This window comes from Hyperolius riggenbachi, chromosome 1, assembly GCF_040937935.1.
Source record: "Hyperolius riggenbachi isolate aHypRig1 chromosome 1, aHypRig1.pri, whole genome shotgun sequence".
Lineage (NCBI taxonomy): Eukaryota > Metazoa > Chordata > Amphibia > Anura > Hyperoliidae > Hyperolius > Hyperolius riggenbachi.
The window spans coordinates 597,570,980-597,597,288 of record NC_090646.1 but is presented as its reverse complement, the minus strand read 5'-3'; the positions used below and the strand labels follow the sequence as shown (position 1 = coordinate 597,597,288).

Sequence of the window (26,309 nt, the reverse complement as noted above, 5' to 3'; positions counted from 1 at the left end):
TTTGTACCGTGGATCCAGAAGAGTATAAACCCAGTAATTGGTGTTGTCCAGAATGCGCACAATGCGTGGGTCGCGTTCAATGCAGTCCTAGGCCGAAGAGGTCATAGCCTAGGGTCACAAAACCTGTTTATTTGGGCAATTTCAATGGTGGCGAGTCTGACGTACATAAATCGCAGCAATGGCCGTTAGCAACGTCTGAATCTCACGAAATGTCTCATGCAGGTAGAAGACATATTGTTAGACTTGGGCTCCAAAGATGGGTTCCCTACATCTCTGCAAACCAGAGTTACAGGGCTCCAAATTTGGTAAAATCCCCCATAGGCTTTCATAGGGCCTCCTATTTACAGTTCCAAAATCTCACATCTTTTCAAAGGGCAATTACTCAGCAGTGGCAAATTTTCTAGCATTGTAGGGACCCTTAGGGGGAACATGACTGGAGAGTTTCGGGCCCCTAGGCCGAAGAGGTCATAGCCTAGGGTCACAAAAACCTATTTATTTGGGCTATTTCAATGGTAGTGATGGTGACGTACATAAATCGCAGCAATGGCCGTTAGCAAAGTCTGAATCTCACGAAATGTCTCATGCAGGTAGAAGACATATTGTTAGACTTGGATTCCAAAGATGGGGTCCCTACATCTCTGCAAACCAGAGTTACAGGGGTCCAAAATTGGTAAAATCCCCCATAGGATTTCATTGCCTCCCTATTTCACTTTCCAAAATCTCACATCTTTTCAAAGGGCAATGGCTCAGCAGTAGCAAATTTTCTAGCATTGTAGGGACCCTTAGGGGGAACATGACTGGTGAGTTTCGGGCCCCTAGGCCGAAGAGGTCATAGCCTAGGGTCACAAAAACCTGTTTATTTGGGCTATTTCAATGGTAGTGATGGTGACGTACATAAATCGCAGCAATGGCCGTTAGCAACGTCTGAATCTCACGAAATGTCTCATGCAGGTAGAAGACATATTGTTAGACTTGGATTCCAAAGATGGGGTCCCTACATCTCTGCAAACCAGAGTTACAGGGGTCCAAAATTGGTAAAATCCCCCATAGGATTTCATTGCCTCCCTATTTCACTTTCCAAAATCTCACATCTTTTCAAAGGGCAATGGCTCAGCAGTACCAAATTTTCTAGCATTGTAGGGACCCTTAGGGGGATCATGACTGGTGAGTTTTGCCACTGCTGAGCCATTGCCCTTTGAAATGGTGTGAGATTTTGGAACGGTAAATAGGAGGCCCAATGAAATCCTATGGGGGATTTTACCAATTTTGGACCCCTGTAACTCTGGTTTGCAGAGATGTAGGGACCCCATCTTTGGAATCCAAGTCTAACAATATGTCTTCTACCTGCATGAGACATTTCGTGAGATTCAGACTTTGCTAACGGCCATTGCTGCGATTTATGTACGTCACCATCACTACCATTGAAATAGCCCAAATAAACAGGTTTTTGTGACCCTAGGCTATGACCTCTTTGGCCTAGGGGCCCGAAACTCACCAGTCATGTTCCCCCTAAGGGTCCCTACAATGCTAGAAAATTTGCCACTGCTGAGTAATTGCCCTTTGAAAAGATGTGAGATTTTGGAACTGTAAATAGGAGGCCCAATGAAAGCCTATGGGGGATTTTACCAAATTTGGAGCCCTGTAACTCTGGTTTGCAGAGATGTAGGGAACCCATCTTTGGAGCCCAAGTCTAACAATATGTCTTCTACCTGCATGAGACATTTCGTGAGATTCAGACGTTGCTAACGGCCATTGCTGCGATTTATGTACGTCAGACTCGCCACCATTGAAATTGCCCAAATAAACAGGTTTTGTGACCCTAGGCTATGACCTCTTCGGCCTAGGACTGCATTGAACGCGACCCACGCATTGTGCGCATTCTGGACAACACCAATTACTGGGTTTATACCCTTCTGGATCCACGGTACAAACACAATGTTCCAAAACTGCTTGAAGAAAGAGCCAGACAGGTCAAAATGGAAGAATACCAGCAGGCCCTTGTGGAGACTTTAGAGAGGAGATTGACATCCTCCCCCTCCTCTAGCCAGTTGTACGCCGACAGACTGACTTCCGCAAACCCAGGACGACCAGGAGGGCAGCAAACAACACAAGCCGCAGCTAGTGCCCAAAAGGGAATGGTATCGGCAGTGTCCTTGGAGTGGGAAAATTTTCTGACACCCATGCAGCAGCACACAGAACAGCAAGCGTGCAGATCCACCTCCAACACCGATCGCCTGGAAAAGATGGTCAAGGACTACATGTCAGATGGCGTAGCTGTGTTGAACAATCCATCTGCACCCTTCAACTATTGGGTATCGAAGCTAGACACCTGGCACAAACTGGCAATGTACGCAATAGAGGTGCTGGCTTGCCCGGCAGCCAGCGTTATGTCGGAACGCTGTTTCAGTGCTGCCGGAGGCATCGTCACAGATCGGCGGCGTATCCGCCTCTCCACAGAAAATGCAGATCGTCTGACTCAAATTAAAATGAATCAATCCTGGATTGGAAACGACTACGCAACACTCCCGGACCCCAACCAAGTAACATGAACAATGAACATCTGTGATGGGTTAGCGTTTCCGGTCCCTGTTTATAGAACCTCTCATCTGTATTACATTTATGACTGCATGGCGACAAAATGCAAATTGCTATCCGCACGCTTCTTGTCCTCATGCAAGGCCTGGGTTGTTGTGTCTCAAAGCGTGGCCTTCTCCTCCTGCGCCACCCTCCTCCTGTTCCATCACGTGTGCTGCTGCTGGGTTAGCGTTACCGGTCCCTTTTCCTGGAACCTCTTATATGTATTACATTTATGACTGCATGCCGACAAAAAGCATGTTACCTGTGCAAAGAAAACAGACATTTCCCGCATTTAAAAGACAGTTTTCCCTTTGAAACTTTAAAATCCATTTTCTCAAAAACTATAAGCTCTTTTTGCTAAAATATTTTTTCCTCTTGTACCCACTCCCAAGGTGCACATACCCTGTAAATTTGGGGTATGTAGCATGTAAGGAGGCTTTACAAAGCACAAAAGTTCGGGTCCCCATTGACTTCCATTATGTTTGGAGTTCGGGTCGAACACCCGAACATCGCGGCCATGTTCGGCCCGAACCCGAACATCTAGATGTTCGCCCAACACTAGTGGAGAGGTATCTAGTTGAGCTGGAGAGTAGCCGGAATTTCAGTGGCTCTAATCTGTCGCACCAGGAACGGCAGGCCCTCCTTGAACTCAAAAATAACCCAAATATTGTCATTCGTAGTGCCGATAAGGGGGAGGCTGTCGTCGTTCTGGACAGCGACAGTTATAGAGCCGAAGCATTAAGACAACTAAATGATCCCGCTGTTTACCAGAAACTAAGAGGGGATCCCAAGGCACTGTTCCAGAAGGAGCTCCTGGATCTACTATCTTTCGGCCGCAGTTTGGGAGTTTTAGATCAGAAAATGGTGGATTATTTGAGTATTACCCATCCCGTCACTCCGGTCTTTCACCAACTCCCTAAGATCCACAAGCCAGGCGTTCCCCCGGAGGGCAGGCCCATTGTGGCTGGCATTGGGTCTCTGGGGGAGCGCCTGAGTGAGTGGGTGGACTCTATGCTTCAGCCCTTGGTAAGACGCCTTCCGGGTTTTATTAGAGATACTAAGCATGTTTCCGGGTGTTTAACTATGGATTAAAAGGTAACTAGGGAATGGAGGCGCCCAGTAATTGTATAAAATCATTATAAAACAGTTTATAAAGAAGGTAGGCGTTGGTTTATCTTCAATGATGATGACTGTTCGATCATTTATGAGAGTTTATTATAAAGGACAAACAACACGTTTTATGGCCTGAAGCCACTTCTTAAAGTAAATATGACTTACTAACAGAAGTCGGGCACTCCGAGCTCCCAACTGCTCTATTTACCTGAAGAAGTGACTTCAGGCATCGAAATGCATTGTTGTTTGTCCTTGATAATAAACCGTCATACATTTTTCAACAGTTGTCCTCATTGAAGGTAAGCCAACACCCACCTTTGTTTAATGGGTTTTTAATAACTTTTGAGTGCCTCCTTTCGCTAGTTACCAGTATTTCCACTCTGGTTGTGGAGGGGAGGGGGGCGCTCAAATTTTAGATTTTAATTTTTTTTAAATTCGGAAAAAATTTTTTTTCCTGGAGAAGCGACCACACTTACATCACCAAAGGCCGAGTGGGGATGGTACTTCCTCACATGTGCTAATACTAGTTGTCTTTTGGGCAACCAGGAACCAGCGTGTTCCCAATCACTGTAATTTATTTAGTGATACCAGTCCAAGACACTAAATAATACACTAGATTGGACTCCTATTGTTACCGTTTTATCTTTTTTGCTTTGTTGCTCAACATATTACGTACCAATGAAAAGGTTTTGTCCGTTTCACTTGTCACTTTGCCCTTAAAGGGATACTGTAGGGGGGGGGTCGGGGGAAAATGAGCTGAACTTACCCGGGGCTTCTAATGGTCCCCCGCAGACATCCTGTGTTGGCGCAGCCACTCCCCAATGCTCCGGCCCCTCCTCTGGTTCACTTCTGGAATTTCTGACTTTAAAGTCAGAAAACCACTGCGCCTGCGTTGCCGTGTCCTCGCTCCCGCTGATGTCACCAGGAGTGTACTGCGCAGACACAGACCATACTGGGCCTGCGCTGTGCGCTCTTGATGACATCAGCGGGATTGAGGACACGGCAACGCAGGCGCAGTGGTTTTCTGACTTTAAAGTCAGAAATTCCAGAAGTGAACCGGAGGCGGGGCCGGAGCTTCGGTGAGCGGCTGCGCGGGCACAGGATGTCTGCAGGGGACCATTAGAAGCCCCGAGTAAGTTCAGCTCATTTTCCCCCGACCCCCCTACAGTATACCTTTAAGGTGACCATACACTACTAACTTTCCATCAATTGGACATTACATTTGATACAAACATCAAATCCAAAGAAAGTGTATTGAAATATTGACCGTATTTGTTGTGCATTGGGTAATAATCTTGTTTGTTATCCAAGCAAATAGTCATTAACCATCTGCATTCAAAACCCACGCTCACAACAAGCTTCCCTTAACCCCTTCCCGACTGCCTAATGCCGATAGGCGTCGGGAAGGTGGCAGCCCCAGAACCGCCTAACGCTAAAAGGCATCAAGTCCGGGGGTGGGGTTAGACAAGGGATCACATGCGCCGATGCATGCGCATCTCTGCTTGAGTGACGGAGCTCTGCTCTCTCATCAGTCTACCAGTTTCCGCTATTATGACTGTTAGATGTCGAAACTGCCACCCATTTACATTGTTTGATTATGGCAGCAAGGCGTACGAATGAAATCACCGCCGGGAGACCTGGGCGCAGGATACAGATGGTATATGGCTTATACTACTGCTGCTGCACAAGCCCTGGCAGCGTTAATTACTATTCCCCCTCCAGGTCCATGTGGATAGTGGGGAATGATGTAATTCGGCTGCCAGCTGAATTACAGTGTTTTAAAAGTAACTTCAGCTCTGTCTTCTGACGGTGCCGTTTACTCACTGTGCGCTGCTATAGCTGTAATTCCTATTACAGTCTATGGTGATGCCGGCTGCGCCCAAATCTCCTGCGCTGCAATCAATGTGTTCAACATGTTGGAAAAGCTCTACAAATATGCAAATATGTTTAAATGCCTCTTAGCAATAAGCTGCGGTAACAATATCACCCATGTGACCTGAGTGCTTATTTATTTTGGGTTGTTATGGTCAACATTTTTAATTTTTCTCCCCATCATCCCAAACCAAACTGAACTGTTGGTGTATTCTTGACTTAAACGTTGTAGAAAAGTATTCAAGCCATAACTTTGGAATACAAACAACACCAAAATGTATTTGGCTTAAAAAAAAAGACAGCTCAAGTAGTTACCTTGCATTATTTTCAATTCATTAAAGGGGAACTTTAGCCTAAACAAACATACTGTCATTAAGTTACATTAGTTATGCTAATTAAAATAGATTGGTAATATAATCTCGTACCCACACTGTTTTGAAAGAACAGGCAAATGTTTGCGATTTCATGAGGGCAGCCATCTTTTTGGTTGAAAGGAGGTGACAGGGAGCATGAGACACAGTTCCAACTGTCCTGTGTCTTGCTCACCCCTACCAGCTGCGCGCACTAGGCTTCAAATCTCAAATTCAAAATAAAAACCAAATTTGAGGCAAAACAGCAAAAGGACAACATCAGAAATCCCATCATGTTTTGCACAACATCAGGGAAAAATGTCCAGGCAGATTTTTACTTTGCAGCTAAAAATGAGGCTTGGGTAAGAGAAACAAAGTTCTGATGCTGTGAAACTGTTAAAGAAACACCAAGCCTTTTCAGTTCTGCTGAGTAGATTTTTAGTCTGGAGGTTCACTTTAAAGAAAATCTAAAGTGACTATAAACTAATGAGATAAACAATATAGTCAAATCCTAAATGGGGCTTTCCTGGCGTTCCATAGTCTTATTTTGTAACTAAATGTTACATTTCTAGGTTCAAAGCTTTTATTGTTTCCAACAGTTGACAGTTTTTCAAGTTTGTTTAGCTTCTGCAAAAACACATTGTGAACTACTGAGCTTTGTGTCTGTATCCTGCACTCAGATATAGGTTTTTCTTAGCAACACAGCGTTTTAGCAGGTATGATTAAAGAAACACTATCAATTAACAAGTTTTTTCAATTGAGATAGGAAATGTTTGGGAAATGCTGCCAAGTACTGGTGTATACATTTGAATATCTTTGTTTACCGTTATCTAATTCCTTTCACACTTTTCTGATGGCAGTCTGCTGTCATCTGATGCCAGAGTGATCCATGAGGGGAGAGGGAATTCCCTCACAGTGCATCTGTTAACCATGTGTGTGCATAGAGCTCAGTCAGAGGACAGGCAGAGCTTTCTCTCACAGAGAGCAGAGGAAATGTATTTAATGTGCAACAAACATTTGTAATTATGTATGTGAAATCTCACACCTGACAGGCTTTTAATATAACTCTGCTTCTATATTACTCTGTTCTTAGCATGTCAGGTTGCAGATTGTTACAGATTCATACCTCTGCAAATGAGACATTCCAAACGTAGCTAAAATATACATACAATGAATTACAGCTTTTGCCTCGATTTAACATGAAAAGTAGGGAAAGGTTTACACAGCTACTTAGACATTGGCCTCAATTCACTAAGCAGTTTAGACTAGTGTACAGATGGTTTTTAGTTTACTGATGGTTTGGTGTAATGTTTTAGACCTGTCTTTACACCTGGTCTAACATTCAGTAATTACACAATTCACAAAGGCAAACAAGGTGTAACCACGCCCACTTTTTCTGAGAGATATTAGACCAGCTGATTTCTTGTCGGTAAAGTAGTTCTGTGAGGCATTTTAGAAGTGAGGATGGAACATTTTGAATTAATTATGCAGGAGTTTAATTGTATGCAGAAGAGAGCTCAGCAAAGGAGAAGCTACTTGTTTGTGAATTGCATCTTTTGATCATTTCCCCTGCTTTACCCACCTAATTACCAAATGGTTTAGACAAAGTCGAAAAACAGGTCTAAAACATTTAGTAATAGTGAATTCCCATTTGATGTAACTGACCAAACCATCACTAGAATAAAAACCATCAGTAGACAAGTCTAAACTGCTTAGAGAATTGAAGCGATATGTTGTACATTGTTATTTTAGAACACTTGGCTTGATAGTGTTTCTTTAACCACTTGCCGACCGCACGCTTATACCGTGCGTCGGCAAAGTGGCAGCTGCAGGACCAGCGGCTGCAGGCTAATTAATCAGGAAGCAGCCGCTCGCGCGAGCGGCTGCTTCCTGTCAATTCACAGCTGGGGGCTCCGTGAATAGCCTGCGGGCCGCCGATCGCGGCTCGCAGGCTAAATGTAAACACAAGCGGAAATAATCCGCTTTGTTTACATTGTACGGCGCTGCTGCGCAGCAGCGCCGTAAGGCAGATAGGCGATCCCCGGCCAATCAGCGGCCGGGGATCGCAGCCATGTGACAGGGCACAGCCTGTCACTGGCTGCACAGGACGGATAGCGTCCTGTGCAGCCCGGATCACCAGGGGGGCCAGGTAGGAGAGGGGGGGGGGGGGATTTCGCCGCGGAGGGGGGCTTTGAGGTGCCCCCCCCCCGCAAGACCCGGCAGGCAGGAGCGATCAGACCCCCCCAGCACATCATCCCCCTAGTGGGGAAAAAAGGGGGGCGATCTGGTCGCTCTGCCTGCACCCTGATCTGTGCTGGGGGCTGCAGAGCCCACCCAGCACAGATCAGCTAAAACAGCGCTGGTCCTTAAGGGGGGGGGTAAAGGGTGGGTCCTCAAGTGGTTAAAGGGATACTGTAGGGGGGGGGGGGAGGGGGGGGGTCGGGGGGAAAATGAGTTGAACTTACCTGAGGCTTCTAATAGTCCCCCACAGACATCCTGTGCCCGCGCAGCCACTCACCGATGCTCTGTCCCCGCCTCCGGTTCACTTCTGGAATTTCAGACTTTAAAGTCTGAAAACCACTATGCTTGCGTTGCCATGTCCTCGCTCCCCCTGATGTCACCAGGAGCGCACTGTGCAGGCACAGACCATACTGGGCCTGCGCCGTGCGCTCCTGGTGACATCAGCAGGAGTGAGGACACGGCAATGCAGGCGCAGTGGTTTTCTGACTTTAAAGTCAGAAATTCCAGAAGTGAACTGGAGGCGGGGCCGGAGCATTGGTGAGTGGCTGCGCCAACACAGGATGTCTGCAGGGGACCATTAGAAGCCCCGAGTAACTTCAACTCATTTTCCCCCGACCCCCTTACAGTATCCCTTTAACTATCAGTGAGAGTTCCTAGAGTTCCACTGCAGATATACTGTGATTTATAGCCCTGGGTTATAATGGAGTGCGTGCGTGTGCGTGCGTGTGCGTGCGTGCGTGTGTGTTATTCTGGGCATTAAGCTAGCAATGGTATATTTTAGGTAATAAAAGAAACTCAAGTACCAGTTTTGTGTGAAATCTAACATTAAAAGCGAGGAATTCACAAAGGTGAACCCTGGGCAGAGGAAAGTCTTTGTAGAAAAGAGGCGTACAAAGCTCTTTGGTGGTTAGAAAAGTTATATTGGCACAAAAATAACCCCTGAAATGAACAATGGATGAAGATCCCTGAAGAACATCAGGTAAAGATGGTCAATGAGATTCTAATAATTTTCACTTTCATGCAAACATAATGCAAACTGAGCAGCTTGGAAACGGGACAATCAAAGTCGTCAGGAAGTTCATTTCATTGGCAGGATGTCAAGCTGCATATAATTTGCAATAAGTTTGCATGCAAGCAAACATTATTAGAATCTCAATGACCATCTCTAAAGGTCACAGGCAAGTACTCTATATATTGTCTTTCTTCTTCCAAAAATACTCTTTATTCTCTTTCCATGTATAGCCGTCCTCTTCATACAACTCCTAAAATAAAAAACACATATCAAATACCGATTTATTTCAACTAAAATCATGCATCATATGAGACTAATTATTTGCTATATGTTGAAACACATCAGGATTCCTCATTTCTTATAGTGGTCCCTAGATTCTTTTTAAAAGGAGCCTATAGTTGTGACAGGTGCTATAATCATGGGACCTAGAATGTTATAAGCAGCAGAGAATGCCAGAGGCTGGAATGGGCCAGGCAAGTGTCTCATGTGCTACTCAGACAACTACAACACAGATACACGAGCTTCCTGGTTGTGAGAGCTTAGCCACACCCCTTCCTCATGCACCACAGCTATGTCACCAACAGAAAGGTGTAGGCTTCATCACGTGGGAGTGCTTACTACCTAAGCAAATAGCGATCCAAACAATGCTGTCCTAGTCCCTTGTGGAAACACTTTCTCAGTGTTTAGCTATGTCAAGTAAACCTGAAGCAAACAAAAGTTAAAAATACTTGCCTATGGAAAGGGCGGCTATGGAAAGTATAGAGCCTTCCCAGTCCTCTCACCAGCCCCTCATTTCAGCATCATGCTCCTGTGAGGTTTTCCAGCAGTCTTGGTTGAATACTTCTTTGTCCCTCCTCAGCAGCCTTAGTAAGTACTTGCATCCCCATGGACTTCCAAGGACAAGTTCACCTGTCCTGTCTTTGTTTGAGTCGGGGCTATCCGTCTTCAGAAGCACTCAGGACTGCAAGTACTTCTGAAGGCTGCCTGAGGAGAGTACATAGAAAGGAACGGAAAGGCTCTATGCTATACAGAGCCTTCCTTTCCATAAGCAAGTATGACTATTTGTTTGCTTCAGATTTACTTTAAACGAAAGTTGAAAATAAAAACAAAACAGATACTCATCTAAGGAGAGGGAATGCTCTGGGTCCTATAGAGCCTCACTGTTCTCCTCACGGTGCCTAGCTGTCTCAGTTGGAGACTGCTCTCTTCCGTTACTTCCGCTGCTGTTGGACTCTTTGGCAATCTTCGGGAGCCCGAGTGCTCCTGAAGACAGACACTCCATAATAACCGGGCACAAGCAAGCAATCACTCGCAGTATGGAGCTACTGTCATCAGGAGCACTCAGGCTCCCGAAGACTGCCAAAGAGCCCCACAGCAGCGGAAGTGACGGAAAAGAGCAGTCTCCAACTGAGACAGCTAACTGGAGATCCAGTGGTGGGACCGGGGCACCGTGAGGAGAACGGGGAGGCTCTATAGGATCCAGAGCCTTCCCGATCCTTAGATGATATTTTTTGTTTTTGTTTTTTTACACATTTACGCTTCAGACTTGCTTTAAAAGCAAACATGAAGCGATAATAAATGTATGATATAATGAATTGTATGTGTAGTACAGCCACAGAAATAAACATTAGTAGCAAAGGAAAGACTCGTTTTCCAGTAGAGGAAGAGTTAAAAAAAAAAAGTTATTTATGCAAAAGAGCTTCTTTGAGTTCTGTTTTCTGGAGCACTTAAACAGCAAAGAAAAAAGAAACATTGAGAGACAGCTTCAGATAAGGTTTTATAGCATAGGGTTTTTTTTTTTACTTCAGCTTTGCTTTAACTTTATAAACTGGGATGGAGGAAAAGACAGAAAACAAGCTGGTTGACCTGCCTGCTCACTGCCTACCATTCTGTCAGTGGGACTGCGCCATTGCTCTTCAGGGAGTGCTTTGAAAGTAAAGGAAACCTTAAAAATCCCCCATGAGGAGATGGACTAGTCCAAATCTGTCAGTAAGATTATCAGAGTTGACAGGTTAACAATCCCTGCTGTGAGAGACAGCTACATAGAGCAGAACGTGGCTAATTTTAGTAAAAAGGAAGCAGCAGGTTTACTATAACTACCTATGCATCTTAATAACGGAAATTAGCATTTCTATTTACCTTTTTCCATATAGGCACCGTTGCTTTTAATGTATTTATACAATATTTCACAGCATCCTGGGCGTCGCCTCTGTGCGGAGAGGAAATTGCTATCGCCACGCTGGCTTCAGTCACTGGAACCAACCTTTCAGAAGGCAAACAAACAACATGGCATTTTATTAACTCACATTTTCATTTCTGGGAATCAATACAATTATCATTCACAAATAGCATTCTCTGTGATTAAGCTGCCAGGAGATTTGGGGCGCAGGGTAAAGCGGATAAGCATCTCATCCTGCTCCTGCTAAAGTCCAACGGCTTTAATTACTATTACTCCTCTACGTCGCCATGGACTCAGGGAAAATATGTAATTTGGCTTCCAGCTATTGCTGGCGGCTGATTTACAGTGTTTTTATAGTAATTTGTGCTTCATCTTTTGCCGACGCCCACATTTCTCACTGAGAGCTGCTATAGCCGTTATTCCTATTATGGCCTATGGTGGCGCCTAAACCTCTGGTGCGGTTTTTACAGCGCTCCCACAATAACTACAGCCCAAGGGGAACCTTTATTTCCAGTCCTACGCACAGGAATGTGTACAGCTATATACTTACCCCAGCCTGTGATGGACAGCGATATGCTTTACAGAAGGCCATTGTTGTCTGATTTCAGACGCTATTTTCTTAATCTCCATCTCTGCCATTGGCACATAAGATTCATACTCCAAACTGACAACCTTCTTCCCTTCAAAATTATTCCTTGTTGTGCCTAGCAAAAAAAAAAAAAAATACAAATGTTTCTTTAGGACTAAAAGGACAGCTGTATGTGTAGTTAAAGAAAACCTGTAATGGAAAAAAAAACAAAAAAAAACACCCTCTGGAGGATACTTACATCGGGAGGAGGAAGCCTTCCTAATGAGTCTCCCCCCTGTCCTGCTCCTTCGATTTGCCTGGACCCCAAGAACAGCGGTGAGGTGAATATTTACCTACCGCGATCCAGCGCAGGCGCACTAGCGGCTCTTCGTTCGAGTTATGGTGGAAATAGCCGAATCAGATTGTATGAGCTCTACTGTGCAGGTGCGAATCCTTTGCACCTGCGCAGTAGAGCAGATATGATGGGGTTTGGTTATTTACGACTTAACCCCAACAGAGAGCCGCTAGTGCACCTGCACAGGTTCGCGGTAGGTAAATATTGCCCGCGCCTGCTGTTTTGTCAGCCTTTGTTAAGGAGCTTTCGGGGGAGCCAGCACTGGATTCCCCTCAGCTACAGAGGACAGAGAAGCATCATTAGGACCCTGAGGCTTCCCCCTCCCAAGGTAAGTATCCCCAGAGGTTTTTTTTGTTACAGGGTCTCTTTAAAAAGTGAACCCAAGTGAACTCTTGGGTCAAAAGAACAGATACCAACCTAAGAAGAGGGAAGCCTCTGGATCCTCCAGAGACTTCCCATGCTGTCCTCTGGACCACTGCTGCTCCCCAGGATTCCCCTGGACAGTGCGACTGAACTCCTCTTCATGCACCGGCGCAAGAGTGGGCGTGCCTGTGCAGTAGCATGGAGCCGCTCATGTACTGAGCAGATACAGTCGTACTCGTGCATGAAAGACGAGAACATTCACGAAGCAGAAATCAGACAAGCTCGTCAGATTTCTTTGGGGTGTTTGTGAGCAGCAACCGTGATCCGAAGGATGGCAGATCTTAGGTACAAATCTGACTTCTGACCCAAGGTCCCAATACTTTGGGTTAATCAAGGTAAAATGAAAGTCCATAGACCATAGACTCTTATTTTACCTTTCACATCCGACGCTGTGTTTTGGTGCGATGCGGTTCGATGCACCCGGGAGCTTTTAATCGTCCGGAGCCAGCGTTTTCCTGTCGGATGAATTATAACTAACTGCTAATAATCCTCGCACCACAACATCCCGATGACACGCCGCAGGCCATTCAACGCGTGCAGGAGATGGTCTCCTGCACATGTTTCCTAATGTGAAAGAAGTCTAAAAGACATGAACTGCACATCAAGGTTTTGCTGGGGGCCCCCCATGATTTGTAGTTAGGCCCCTGGTTACAAGGTGTCCCCTATCACTTACCTATAAATATGGACACAGCTCCACAGCTTGGAGAGATGACCAGCTGAGAAACTTCATCTGCTGAGAGCTTTTCTGAAGATATTCTGATATACTCCTGAGGCTCCTCAGTATCACCCATAGCAGCTAGAAAACACAGGGAAATATAATTGTACAGCTGCACATTTGCCTCGGGGTACTTTTGAACGTTTGTAGTGGTGTCACATTTGGGATTTTTGCTTTACTTTTCATAACCCTGGAGACAGTTCAGAAGTAGTAGAAGTAAAGAGGAGGGCTGGAGGGGTTATTAAGCAGGTCGTTATAGTCACATTTTTAAAACTGCTCTCTGGTCCTAAAAAAAAAAAACAAAAACAAAAAAACCCACACTTGTGTGGTGCGATTCTTCCGCAGTGGGAGAACCTGCCACACGAGAACCGCACCAAATCCCTTTTCACGTTATACTGCAGCAGTGCCGACAGGATAATATGCATAGGCCCGCCCTCTGCGGAGTGACGTACTCCCTGCTGGACTGGAAATAAGTCACTGGGATTCCCGTAGGTCTGCGCATGAGTGCCGCACTGTGCTTTGTTCTTTACACTTGACTGCGTCACCATAGACTTGCATTGCTGTAATCCATGTGATAAGCACGAATCATGAGGCAACGTACTGTTGAATTTGCACTACGGTAGCACTGTGGCGATTTGACTACTTTGTCGCATCGCCCGCATTATGCTTCCCTATGCCAAGGGCCATGCAAGTCTATGGAAACCTGCACAGTTTGCACAATGCAAAGTGCTGGACTCGGGTATTCTGCAGTACGGGGCTGAGTACAGAACTGTGCACAGAGGCTCCTGTAGCACGTTGGCCACTGGAACCAGGAGATTTATAAACAAATGTACATAAGTGCTCACAAACCACAATAAATACAGTAAATACACTGGCCAAAACCAGACTAAGGACTGAAACAATACACCAATGATATGCAGGTGGAGCGCTCCCCTGCTAGTAAATTAAACAAAAATTGATAAATGGATAAGTACTCAAGAGTCCACTCCTATGACTTTAAGAAGTCAAAAGCTCTTCAAATTTCCCAGGTGATCTCAAAGAGATTATACAGATTAAAGTTCATCTCACAGAGAGTGACACCACAGTGTCCGTCCCCCCAATATGAAGCGACTCTTGGGATGGAGCGGCCTATGATGGGCCCGTCTGCACGTCAGGGGTATTGGTCACCCTTCAGCCTCTATGGCAAAACTCCACTGCTGGGCTCCACGGGACCAACTTAACCTCCTTGACTATAGCAATCTGCATGTCCTGAATGGTGTGCATTTGCTGGGACAGCACCCACCATTCAGGACATGCAGATTGCTATAGTCAAGGAGGTTAAGTTGGTCCAGTTTAGCCCAGCAGTGGAGTATTGCCATAGAGGCTGAAGGGTGGCCAATACCCCTGACGTGCAGACGGGTCCAGCATAGGCCGCTCCATCCAGTGAGTCGCTTCATATTGGGGGGACGGACACTGTGGTGTCACTCTCTGTGAGATGAACTTTAATCTGTATAATCCTTGAGATCAACTGGGAAATTTGAAGTGCTTTTGATGTTTTAAAGTCATAGGAGTGGACTCTTGACTGGAACCAGGAGAGGTAAAACAGGCTTCTTCCAGATACGTTTTTTAACCAATCTCTACTTGGAGGGGAAAAGATGAAGGATCAGTGCTGTTGGCTACAGCAGTGATTGTTTATCCATGAGGGGGGGGGGGTTTCACTAATTGGGCCAAGCTGCTGTGGGGGAGGGGGGCAGATCTAGTTATTCGGGGGGGGGGAAGCTAATCCTGGGGACATATCTGGCTATCTATACTGGGGGACCTAGTGCAGGGCCACATCTGACAGCAAATACAGAGACCACATCTGGCTACCTATACTGAGGGTGGGCGTATTGGTGAGGGCACATCTGGCTACCTATGCTGGAAGGGGGGCACCTCTCCCACTAATCTTTTCTCCCTAATTTTTACCACTAACAGAGTAACCAAGCAGCTCAGGGTGACCCAAACTACTAAGAATGTATAGGGGGATAAAAGGAACCAAAAAGCCCTCCTACTAAAAAAGCAAAGCTTGGTGTAATTGCCTTCTTAAAACAGAAGGAAATTTGCAATAATTCAGTTATTAGTTAGTTATTAGTTTTACCACTAACAATACTTATTTTTTTTCCTGATTTCAAAGTGAAAAGTACACATGGTAGCAAAAATCCCACTTTATTTCAGAATCAAATATCCCCCCCCATAAATTGTGACAGAAAAATAATTTAAGTTTTGTGATAAATGGTAGAAATAGCCAAATTAAATGTGTGTTTTTTATCTACAATAGCACTTTTTAAACTGGAAATAGTAACAACTGAGAAATAATGTGTCAAAACTGATCTGGTCCATAAAGTGAAAACAAGGTCTAGATGCAAAGTGGTTAGGTAAATACTTTTTGCTGCACATCGTTTTTTTTCCTCTTCATGTTTTCATAAATTGCACACATTTTTGCACTTTTTGACCTACCTCAACAGTCTGATAGCGATCTACCTACTTTATGTACAGGTTGTTTTCTTTTGCACTTTGTGGATATCTCATTTAATGGGTATTTATTTTATTTATCAGTAGCAATATAGTCCGCTCATCCCCTCACCCCAGTCACTTCAGTTCGGACGTTTCAAGCGACTTTTGTTAATCGTGTACATAGTTTAAACTGAAGCACACAAGGAAACACCTCCCACTTCTCCTTCCTGCCTTACCTCAGAATACTAGCCACCACTGATAGGTGGGATGATGGCAACCTCGTCTCCAGATGACAGCTTTATAACTTCATCACCAATAGTGACATATTTCTGACGAACAGCAAGGACTACATGATCCTCTATGACACGGAGCCTTGAAACAAGACATCAACTAGTTAACAGTGTCCAATGCTGCAGGTAAATAAGCAGACACCCAAGATGGAATGTATGGGACTTTTCAAATACAGTATATGTTATGCGTAACTTTTTTTTTTCTTCATCATTTAACATTAAGAAATAATACATATTTCACATAACGTATTCTTCGGACCATAAGACACTCCAGACCACAAGACACACCTAGATTGAGAGGACAAAAACTAGGAAAAAAAAAATATATTCTAAGCCTGGTGCATCCATGGTCCAGGGGCATCTTGTGGATCCGCCCCCCCCCCCCACCAATTATGTCCCCTTTGCACCTCGTGCCCCCCTTGTTCCTTTTGTGTCTCTAGTTTCCTTCCTCTATGTCCTCATATGTGCCCCCCTCCGTCTCTTGTCCTCCTCTGTCCCAACTACCATCTGTCCTCTGTCCCTAATCCCATCTGTCCCCTGTCCCATCCATCCCGTGTGGGAGTGGGTTGGCTGTGGCTTACTGCATAAACGGGACCACAGTGTGGAGCCGAGAAGCGGTAATCCTCCATAATAAAGCCACTGAGGGGTCCGTGCTCCCAGCCAAAGTATTTCTCTCTTCACTTCCCCATCAGTGAAGTATGTGGAAGTGAAGAAATACTTTGGCTGCGAGCACGGACCCCTCAGTGGCTTTACTACAGAGGATTACCACTTCTCAGCTCCACACTGTGGTCCCGTTATGCAGTAAGCCACTGCCAGCCCACTCCCCACCAATGCCGTACGATGCCTGACGGGACAGATGGGCAGTCTTGTATTCGGACCATAAGATGCAGAAACACCACACACACACACACACACACATACCTACACACACACACACACACACTGTACACACACACTGTACACACACACTGTACACACACACTGTACACACACACACACACACTTTTGGGGAAGAAAAACTGAATCTTATGTTCTGAAAAATACATTAAATGTTTGATTTTTGGAGCTCCCACAGTGGGTTTTGCTGACAAGTTTTGCATGCAGAAAAATACCAGGCTTTATTGTTGCAGTGAGCAGGTCTGTAATATTACAAAAAGTCTAATCACTTCAAGTAGTAATAAGTATCTGAGGCAACGTACGTTAAAAACTTACCTTAATTTACAGCTGGGTAAAAGATACAGTGGTTAGCAGTGGGCGTGTAGCAAGATCGCCTGACAGCTGTTTCGCAGTGTTACCGCTTCTTCAGAGGCCCAAATGTATGAAACAAGCATGAGGTCAGACTGAGCATGTACTGCACCTCCGTAGTAGCCAATCAGATACCAATAGCTGATTGGTTGCTAGATTACTAACCGATCAGCCAGTCATAGCTGATCAGCTTATTTTGGGCACCCAACTCACCACCTCGGCGCCTTGTAACCACAATTTACCATTGCAGGCTGTTACACAGCCACTGAACCTGACATCCAAATCACCTGATCCTAGTCAGACTTTAGTCAGAGAGTCCAATCTGCGTAGTCATTCTGGCTCTGTGTCTGAATGCTTTGGAAGCAGAGATGGAGCAAAACAACCAGCACTAAAATACAATGGCAGCCTCTGCATCCTTCTTACAGCAGGGTCACTTAAAAGTGAAACTGAACATGCATGGCGCTGCACTGTAGACTGGACATAGGCTTTAATACAGAGGATGCATGCAGTGAGCTAGAACACCACGATCCAACGCAGTACTGTGAACAGGCCCATAGACTTGTATAAGCAGTGAGACATGCAGAATTATTCTGCTTCAAACTGAGCAGCACTGTGAACTAGCCCTTACTGTTAACCAAATATTTTCAAATACACTTTAAAAAGTGCCAGCAGAAGCTTGGCAAAAGCGGATTAGCTAATTTTGGTGCAGCCATAGACTGTAATGAAAATTGCAGCTATAGCGTGGCTCAGTGACTAATTTGGTCACCAGTGATTGCTTGAGTTCAAGTTTAAAAAACAACAGGTAATTTGGCCATCGGCAACAGACAATGCACGTATTACATGCTGCTCCCCCCCCCCCCCCCCCCCAAGAAAATGGATGATATATTCTAAGCTATCCACTATTTTTGTCACCACAATGGCTATCATTCATGAAAGTGCTGTCGGTAAAGTAAATCCGTGCGGGGAAACACCGCTGACGGTATTTCAGCCTTCTGGGTGGTCATTCATAAAAATGTTGCTTGTTGCAATAGGAGTGCGGAGATATCCCGCTGTAGGCTGGCGTTAGGCTGTCGGTAGGCATGCGGAATCAGGAGAAGCTGGCCGAGTCCCTTCTCTCTGCTGCTGCTTGGGAGATCTGTCCCATTCACTTACATGTACTCCGCATGCCTATCGCTACATCCAGGGGAGCGGTAATCCCCGTCCACATACAGTTTGCGTAAAGTTTTATGAATTTACATTTTGTCACTTTTCATTGAATCACCGCCCAATGCAGTAATTTATCGCTCTGCTCGGAAATGTTAGCTTCGCAAGCGGAAACAGTGTTCAGTAAAGTCACCTGTTTTCAGCGTTTCCGCATGCGGGAATGCTTTATGAATGATAGCCAATGTATAGAAAACTTCTGAATAAAAAAAAAAACTTCTGAATAAAAACATGACGTTTCTGGTTCCGGACCACTGGTTCTTACTGTGCTAGTCTATGCTATACAATACTGACAGTGACAAAGGCAGCTGTAAAAACACTGGAGCATCATTGTAATATTTTGTAACATCTGCTTTTATGTCTAACTGAAGAAATTCTCCCATCTTCCTACTGACATAGCAGGTGCATTAAAGGACAACTGAAGTGCGAGGGATATGGAGGCTGCCATATTGATTTCCTTTTAATCAATACCAGTTGCCTGGTTGTCCTGCTGATCCTCTGCCTCTAATACTTTTAGCCATAGTCCCTGAACAAGCATGCAGCAGATCAGGTGTTTCCGACATTATTGTCAGATCTGACAAGATTAACTACAGTGGCTTGCAAAAGTATTCGAGTAATCGAGAATCTGTGGCAAGATCTGAAAACTGCTGTTTACAAACGCTGTCCATCTAATCTGACTGAGCTGGAGCTGTTTTGCAAAGAAGAATGGGCAAGGATTTCAGTCTTTAGATGTGCAAAGCTGGTAGAGACATACCCTAAAAGATTGGCAGCTGTAATTGTAGCAAAAGGTGGTTCTACAAAGTATTGACACAGGGGGCCAAATAATTACGCACACCTCACTTTGCAGCTATTTATTTGTAAAAAAATGTTTGGAATCATGTATGATTTTTGTTCCACTTCTCACGTGTACACCACTTTGTATTGGTCTTTCAGGGGGAATTCCAATAAAATTGTTTCATGTTTGTGGCAGTAATGTGACAAAATGTGGAAAACTTCAAGGGGGCCGAATACGTTTGCAAACCACTGTACATGCTTGTTTCTGGTGTGATTCAGATACTAATGCAGCCAAATAGACCAGCAGGGCTGCCAGGCAACTGGTATTGATTAAAAGGAAAGAAATATGTCAGCCTCCATATTATTTTCACTTCGGTTGTCCTTTAAGAACAGGAGGTGAGGAGAGATTTCCCCACTAGGGTTGAAGACAGATGGAAAAACCTGTCTAGACTAGATGTAATGCTAAGAACTTTTGGCCATTTCAGCACTTTATTAAATTTATATTCCAATGAAAGTGACAAAGTAGGAATTATTATTTTACAACAAGAAAGCCCCTTACCTTGGATGCAGAGCTGCTATTCTCTCCCAAAGTTCTTTGGAGGTTAGTTCTCGGGGGAGAGTTACGTTTTCTGAGCGAACACCTGCGAGTTCAGAACTCTTAGCAAAGTACAAAACCACCACCTGCAGAAAAGTAAAGATGATCATTTGAGGTTTAGAAATTAGCTGTACCGACTATTTTGTTAATATAGTGGCAATGTAGACTTTAAAACAACAAAGGTTGATTCCGGTAATACCTTTAATGATTAACTGTACTTGGTTTATTCCAAGCTTTCGAAGCATTACGTTTCTTCTTCAGGCATTATACAGAACTGGAGCAAAACAAAAGTGAATGTAACATACAGAGTCTGTACTTAAAGGTGATGTATTGGTAGTAAGAAAAATGGACGTCACTCCCATCTTTATGGACAAACATAAGGATGTGATTAATTTAATCCAGACTCACATTTTATGTATATATTTATGATAGTAGGTTAGTATTAATTACCAATAGACACAGTTTTCTGCGTTGTACATCTGTATTGTTTTGCAATGAATATACCTGGTGGCTAGCTCCTGTAGTTCATCTTGCCAGCAGAGTGGGAAGTTTTCTTCTTCAGCACAGAGCAGATCTGACTCCACCCACCCCCATCTCCCACTGCTGAAATGATCTCTTTGTGACCAGCACTGCAGCCATAGTTCCTTCCTTCTCAGAGTGTAGTAGAGCATTGAACCCATCCTACACTCTCAACATTTTTGCATTAACTGATGGACAGCATGGTACATTATTATGTCTCTGCTAGTCCTTTCATCATTTAACTCCAGGGGCTTGATTCACAAAGCAGTGCTAACAGTTAGCACGCTAGTGAAAAGCCCTTTATCACGCCTAAACTCAGTTCAGGCGTGATAAGTTCAGGCGTGATAACTTTAGCACCAACTGGGTTAGCACCGCAGTGCACAGGTGATCAAAAGTTTTGCGCTAGCAAAGTCTGGTGCACTTCGCATAGAGTTTAATGGCGCTGCTTTGCGTGTGGGACTTTGCGCGCGATCTAAACTTATCATGCCTAAACTTATCACGCCTAAACTGGCTTTTCACCAGCGTGGTGCAATGGTTATCACGCCTAAAGTCTCTAACTGGGTTAGCACCGCTTTATGAATCGAGCCCCAGGACTTAGGAAAACATAAAAGCCTTCCCTTTCACAAGGATGCCACATGACACAATTTCAGCCTCCACAATGCACTCACAAGCTATGAAAGACTACATTAGTCTTTGAGCCCAGCCAATAGCAAAGGGACTTAACAAATGAAACAGTATCAAAGGTAAACTCCACTTTTGTTAACAATGCTACAAAAAAGGCAGATATTTCTAAGGCATCCTGCAATTTAAGGTATCTTTAATGTGGCTTTTAAGTTTGATTTGCAACTAACTGCCCTATTCCACAACGCAGACTGAATTTCCATTAGGGCCTGTGGTGTTAGGGTGCATTTTTTTGTATACGTTTTCCTGGATACCGCACATGTTCATCTGCATTGTAATGCAGTTGTTCTCCATAGGTGTGTCGGGTCCCGAAAAAAAAAAAAAAAATCAATACGCTGTCAATGTTTTTTTTTTTTCACGGAAAAACGCATGGACAAATGCATTTAGATGACAACGGTCCACAGACTTTCAGTAGGCTGTCGGTTGTAATATGAACTCTGTGTGCGTTCTGTGTGTGGATATATGCACAAGAAGGACCTAGTAGAATTTCAGCTCAGCCATAGGTGCAAATTACACTTCTTTTCAAGCAAGGAATTTGTATTCTCTCTCTCTAGAGTGGCGCTTCTCAACACTGTTATTGGTTTGCATGTGTCCTTCACTAGTGACTGCAATGGCCAAGTACCCTCTGCATGTTTGTTATGCTGGGCATACACGGCTCCATTTTGCCGCTCAATTCATTCCCCATTCTATTATGCAGGCGATTCTTTTATCTTCCGCTCATTTTTCTTATCTTTTTCCATTGTCCTCAATGCAGAATTGAGCGGCGAAATGATCCGTCGGGAGATCGGACATGTCAGAAATTCTATCCAGCCATCTAAATGGTTCAGAATCGAGCCGTGTATTCCCAGCATTAGGATCTATAATTGTTTAGAAATGCTTTTCAAACTTTCTTTGGGGAAAGAAAGAAAGAAAGAAAGAAAGAAAGAAAGAAAGAAAGAAAGAAAGAAAGAAAGAAAGAAAGAAAGAAAGAAAGAAAGAAAGAAAGAAAGAAAGAAAGAAAGAAAGAAAGAAAGAAAGGCTTTATTCAGGTTTTTTTTTTATATATCCTTTATCTTTTTTTAATCTCTCATGGGTGGTCAGTGACTAATGCTTCATACACACTTGAGATAAAAGTCTTTGGAAAAGGCAAGATCACAGACCAATCTTACCACCCTTCATGTAGTATGAGAGCCATACCTACACAGTCTATTCTATGGAGCTGCACTCCCCATCAGATAAAATCTTTGCAAGATGCTGCACACAAAGATGCCCGTACACACTCAAAAGATCATTATCTGCAAAAGATCTGTTCCTGCAAAAGATCCATTCCTGCAAAATGCATTCATAGTCTATGAGATCTGCAGATCATCATACACACTTGGTTTAACAGACTTCATCTGCATATCTGGCAATCATCTGCAGATCTGGAAATCCATCCTGGTGGATCTGATCTGCAGATGATTGTCTGTTAAACCAAGTGTGTATGAGGATCTGCAGATCTCATAGACTATGAATGCATTTTGCAGGAACGGATCTTTTGCAGGAACGGATCTTTTGCAGATAATGATCTTTTGAGTGTGTACAGCATCTTTGTGTGCAGCATCTTGCAAAGATTTTATCTGATGGGGAGTGCAGCTCCATAGAAAAAACTGTGTAGAGTATGGCTCTCATACTACATGAAAGGTGGCAAGATTGGTCTGTGATCTTGCCTTTTCCAAAGACTTTTATCTCAAGTGTGTATGAAGCATAAGAATGGTTCAAGAGATGCAAATAATCCCAAGTTGATGCAATATTTTATGCAGCTTGAAAATAGCCCAATCAAATGCTATGCTGCGTAAACTTGCATAAAAATTTACCATACAATTTGCACCAACTCGGATTTATTAGCATTCCACTGACCATCACTGTGTGTGGAGTACTATATGCTGACATCCTAGGCTCTAATGTATGGGCTGCCTAAAAAGTTCCCCATCCTGCCCAAGTGATTAGTTGCAAGGATCCCTGGCCAATCACTGGCTAAGAGTATTTTTCTCCCTGCCGTGTGACATCACTCTTGTGGCGCTTTGTCATCCCTCCTGCGCATAGCAACAGCTTGCAGGCTAGTGACTTGTTTGTAGAGCCTCGGCCCTGCAATGTCCCTTTATTCAACAATACCAGTTGCCTGGCTGTCCTGCTGAGTTTCTGTCTCTAAAGGTGCAAACACATCTTTGACTTACCGTATGTTGCCCGTCGGGGACCAGATCCCCTTGGGCTACATCGCTGGGCCAGCCTGTACAGACGCCTGTCCGCTGTGTAGCTATCAGTGCGTCCTGTTGCTATGCAGGGGAAGCGGAGAGACAATGGAGCAGTCTGTGACGTCTCTCGGCCAAGTTGATCGGCAGGAAGAATCGCCTGCGGAGCGGCGGTCGGGAGCTTCTGTACACATGCTTATTGGCTGAGGCGGTCGTTATAAGCCATCTCAGTTGACTTTAGTCAAGCATGTGTATGAGCCCTAATACTTCTAGCCGTAGACCCTGAACAAGTTAGTAAAATCAGGCGTTTGCCTGGATCAGCTGCATGCTGGTTTCAGGTGTGTGTTTCAGACACTACTGATGCCAGAAAGATCAGCAGGACTGCCAGGCAACTGGTATAAGGGAAAATAATATGTCAGCCTCCATATCCCTCTCAGGTTAGATGTGCTTTAAAATCGTTGTCACACTGTGCACAAAGGCATAACTGCACACACGTACGGGAAAGAAAATGTGACTTTTGCTAAGGAATATTTAATGGCTCTTTTAACTGGAGGGGAACAAGTGAGTACACCAGAAGGGCTGTCACATTGGGGCAATTATGCAGCGCTTTTCTGATCGCCAGTGATCAGCAAAGCGCTGCTACAATGTATCCCTATGGATACATTCACACATCAGCAGTTGCAATTTCGATTAATTGCAAATGCGAAGTATGTAGCGGTTTTTTTTTTGGGGGGGGGGGCGATTGCTCTGTGATTATCATTCTATTGAAAGGAAATCACAAGCGCAACTCGTGCTGAATCGGCAGATTTGGGCTGCTGGATCGCGGACGAAAATGCGACCGCGATAAAGCGTCCAATGTGAACCAGCCCCAAGTGTCTCTCTCCCCATGTTATATAGATGGGAGGTAGGAGTACCCAAAACAGTACAAAACAGTTTACATTAGCTTTCAGGTTTTACATAACAATATTGCTGTTTACTGCAGCATTTACTGACCCCAGGTAGGTTACACTGTCCTTTGTTAGTAAAACATGAACTTTTTCTCTTAGTTACCCCGTAGTTACATTGTAACACTTTGGCTATCATTCATAAAGCATTCCCGCATGCGGAAATGCGTAATACCGCTGACTTTACCGACCACCGAGCAAGTTCTGCATTCATAAAGCCTCTTTCCGCATGCGGAGCTGACATTCCCGTGCAGAGTGACAACGTACCGCCTTGTGCGGCTTTGATACGCAGTTATCCAGAAAAAGTAGCAAAAGGTTCATTCATAAACATTTCCGCATAGCGGTATGCGGAAGGGGATTACCGATCCCCTGGATGTAGCGGGAAGCTTGCGGAGTACATGTAAGTGAATGGGACGGACCTCCCACACATCAGCAGAGAGAGCACCGCATGGAGGGACTCGACCAGCTTTTCTGTTTCCGCATGCCTACCGCCCGCCTGCCGACACCATGCTCCAGAAAACCTCCGCACTGCTACCGCCCCAGGCACAAAGTTTATGAATGACCACCCAGAAGGATAAACTACCGACGGCGGTATTCTCCCGCACGGGTTCCCCTTACCGACAGCCTGTTCATGAATGATAGCCTTTGTAAGCAGTCACAAGGAAGCAGTATGTTATTACAAGCATAATCCTGAACTGCAAAACAAGGCAGTCATAGTTATACGTGAAAAGCAATGTCAGTGCAAGGAAGCTGCCTTACCTCACAAGTCATGAAGGCAGAAGACAGATCTGCAGTGCACCACACTGCCCAGCATTACACAACACACAGCATGGCATCACACTGCACACATTTCACTACACACAGCATGCCAGAGCTCTGCATTCTGACAACAGGAAGAGGACACAGCCTGGTAGCTGCCTGCTGATTGGTGGACGAGATCACTGTGTGTGTCACATGCTTTGTGATTGGTCAGCAGGACATTCCGCCCACACTGTTAGCTCTGCACTCTGCAGAGAGACAGCAAAACTACTCAGCTGTAGCAGATCAGATCGCATGTTCCTCACACATGACAGGAAACGCTTCCTTTCTTTGTAGCCCTAGACTAAGTTCACACTTTTAGGCCTCTTGCACACTGCAAGCAAATCAGATTCAGATTCAGATTTTTAATCTGTTTTTACATCCGATTCCGATTCAGATTTTTAATCTTAACTGCATGCTGCGTTTTTTGATCCGTTTTTCTGTTGAATGTATTCAAGGAAAATCGGAAACGGAATCGGAATCGGAAACGGAATCGGAATCGGAAAACGGATTTGCAGTGTGCAGGGAGCCTAAGGGCTCTTTTCCACTATGAAATGCGATCGCGATTGCGATCGCGATTCCGATCGCGATCGCAATCGCGTTTCAATTTCCACCATGCGATTGCGATTGAGCTACTATACTCATTATAGTACAGCTCAATCGCATACAAAACGCGGCAGGACGACGATTGCGCTTTGACCAAAATCGCATCGCAATCGGATCGCACTAATGGAAAATGCTGCTGCAGTTTCCATTAGTTTAATGTACCTTGCGATTTGCGATTAGAAGCAAATCGCAAATCGCAGGCTAGTGGAAAAAGGGCCAAGCCACCTGCAATCACTAGCGTTCACGCTGAACGCTAGCGATTGCTGAATCGCAAAACCGGCGATTCCCCCGACGTTTGCGGCCGCGATTTTGCTATGCTATGCACTGCATAGCAAAATCGCGGCAATTATCGCTCCGCCGCGCGTTCGCGTTCCCGACAAAAGCGAATCGCGGTAGTGGAAATGACCTACCGCGATTCCTATGTTAAAGAGCAAACCGTAGCGATTGTAAAATCGCTAGCGGTTTGCGGTTTTGCGATTCAGCCAGCGCAAACGCGCTGGTGGAAAAGGGCCCTTAGGGCTGGAACCCACAAGAGCGTTTTTTTGAGCATTTTGGCAGCGCTGCGATACG

At 44.8% G+C, this 26,309-nt stretch overlaps 2 protein-coding genes across 2 annotated transcripts; both read right to left on the bottom strand.

Moving 5' to 3' along the window:
• Positions 1-9,052: 9,052 nt before the first annotated feature.
• Positions 9,053-13,481, bottom strand: LOC137528171 (molybdopterin synthase catalytic subunit-like). The gene is made up of 4 exons (XM_068249437.1): positions 13,364-13,481; positions 11,895-12,048; positions 11,305-11,428; positions 9,053-9,415 (listed from the first exon to the last, which is right to left on the bottom strand). The coding sequence occupies exons 1-4, from the start codon at positions 13,479-13,481 to the stop codon at positions 9,341-9,343; spliced, it is 471 nt and encodes a 156-aa protein (XP_068105538.1). The 3' UTR covers positions 9,053-9,340.
• Positions 13,482-16,122: 2,641 nt separating this feature from the next.
• Positions 16,123-25,245, bottom strand: MOCS2 (molybdenum cofactor synthesis 2). Its single transcript, XM_068249447.1, has 3 exons — positions 25,095-25,245; positions 19,946-20,067; positions 16,123-16,249 (listed from the first exon to the last, which is right to left on the bottom strand). Exons 1-3 carry the CDS (start codon positions 25,104-25,106, stop codon positions 16,123-16,125), a joined length of 261 nt encoding a protein of 86 aa, XP_068105548.1. The 5' UTR covers positions 25,107-25,245.
• Positions 25,246-26,309: the final 1,064 nt, after the last annotated feature.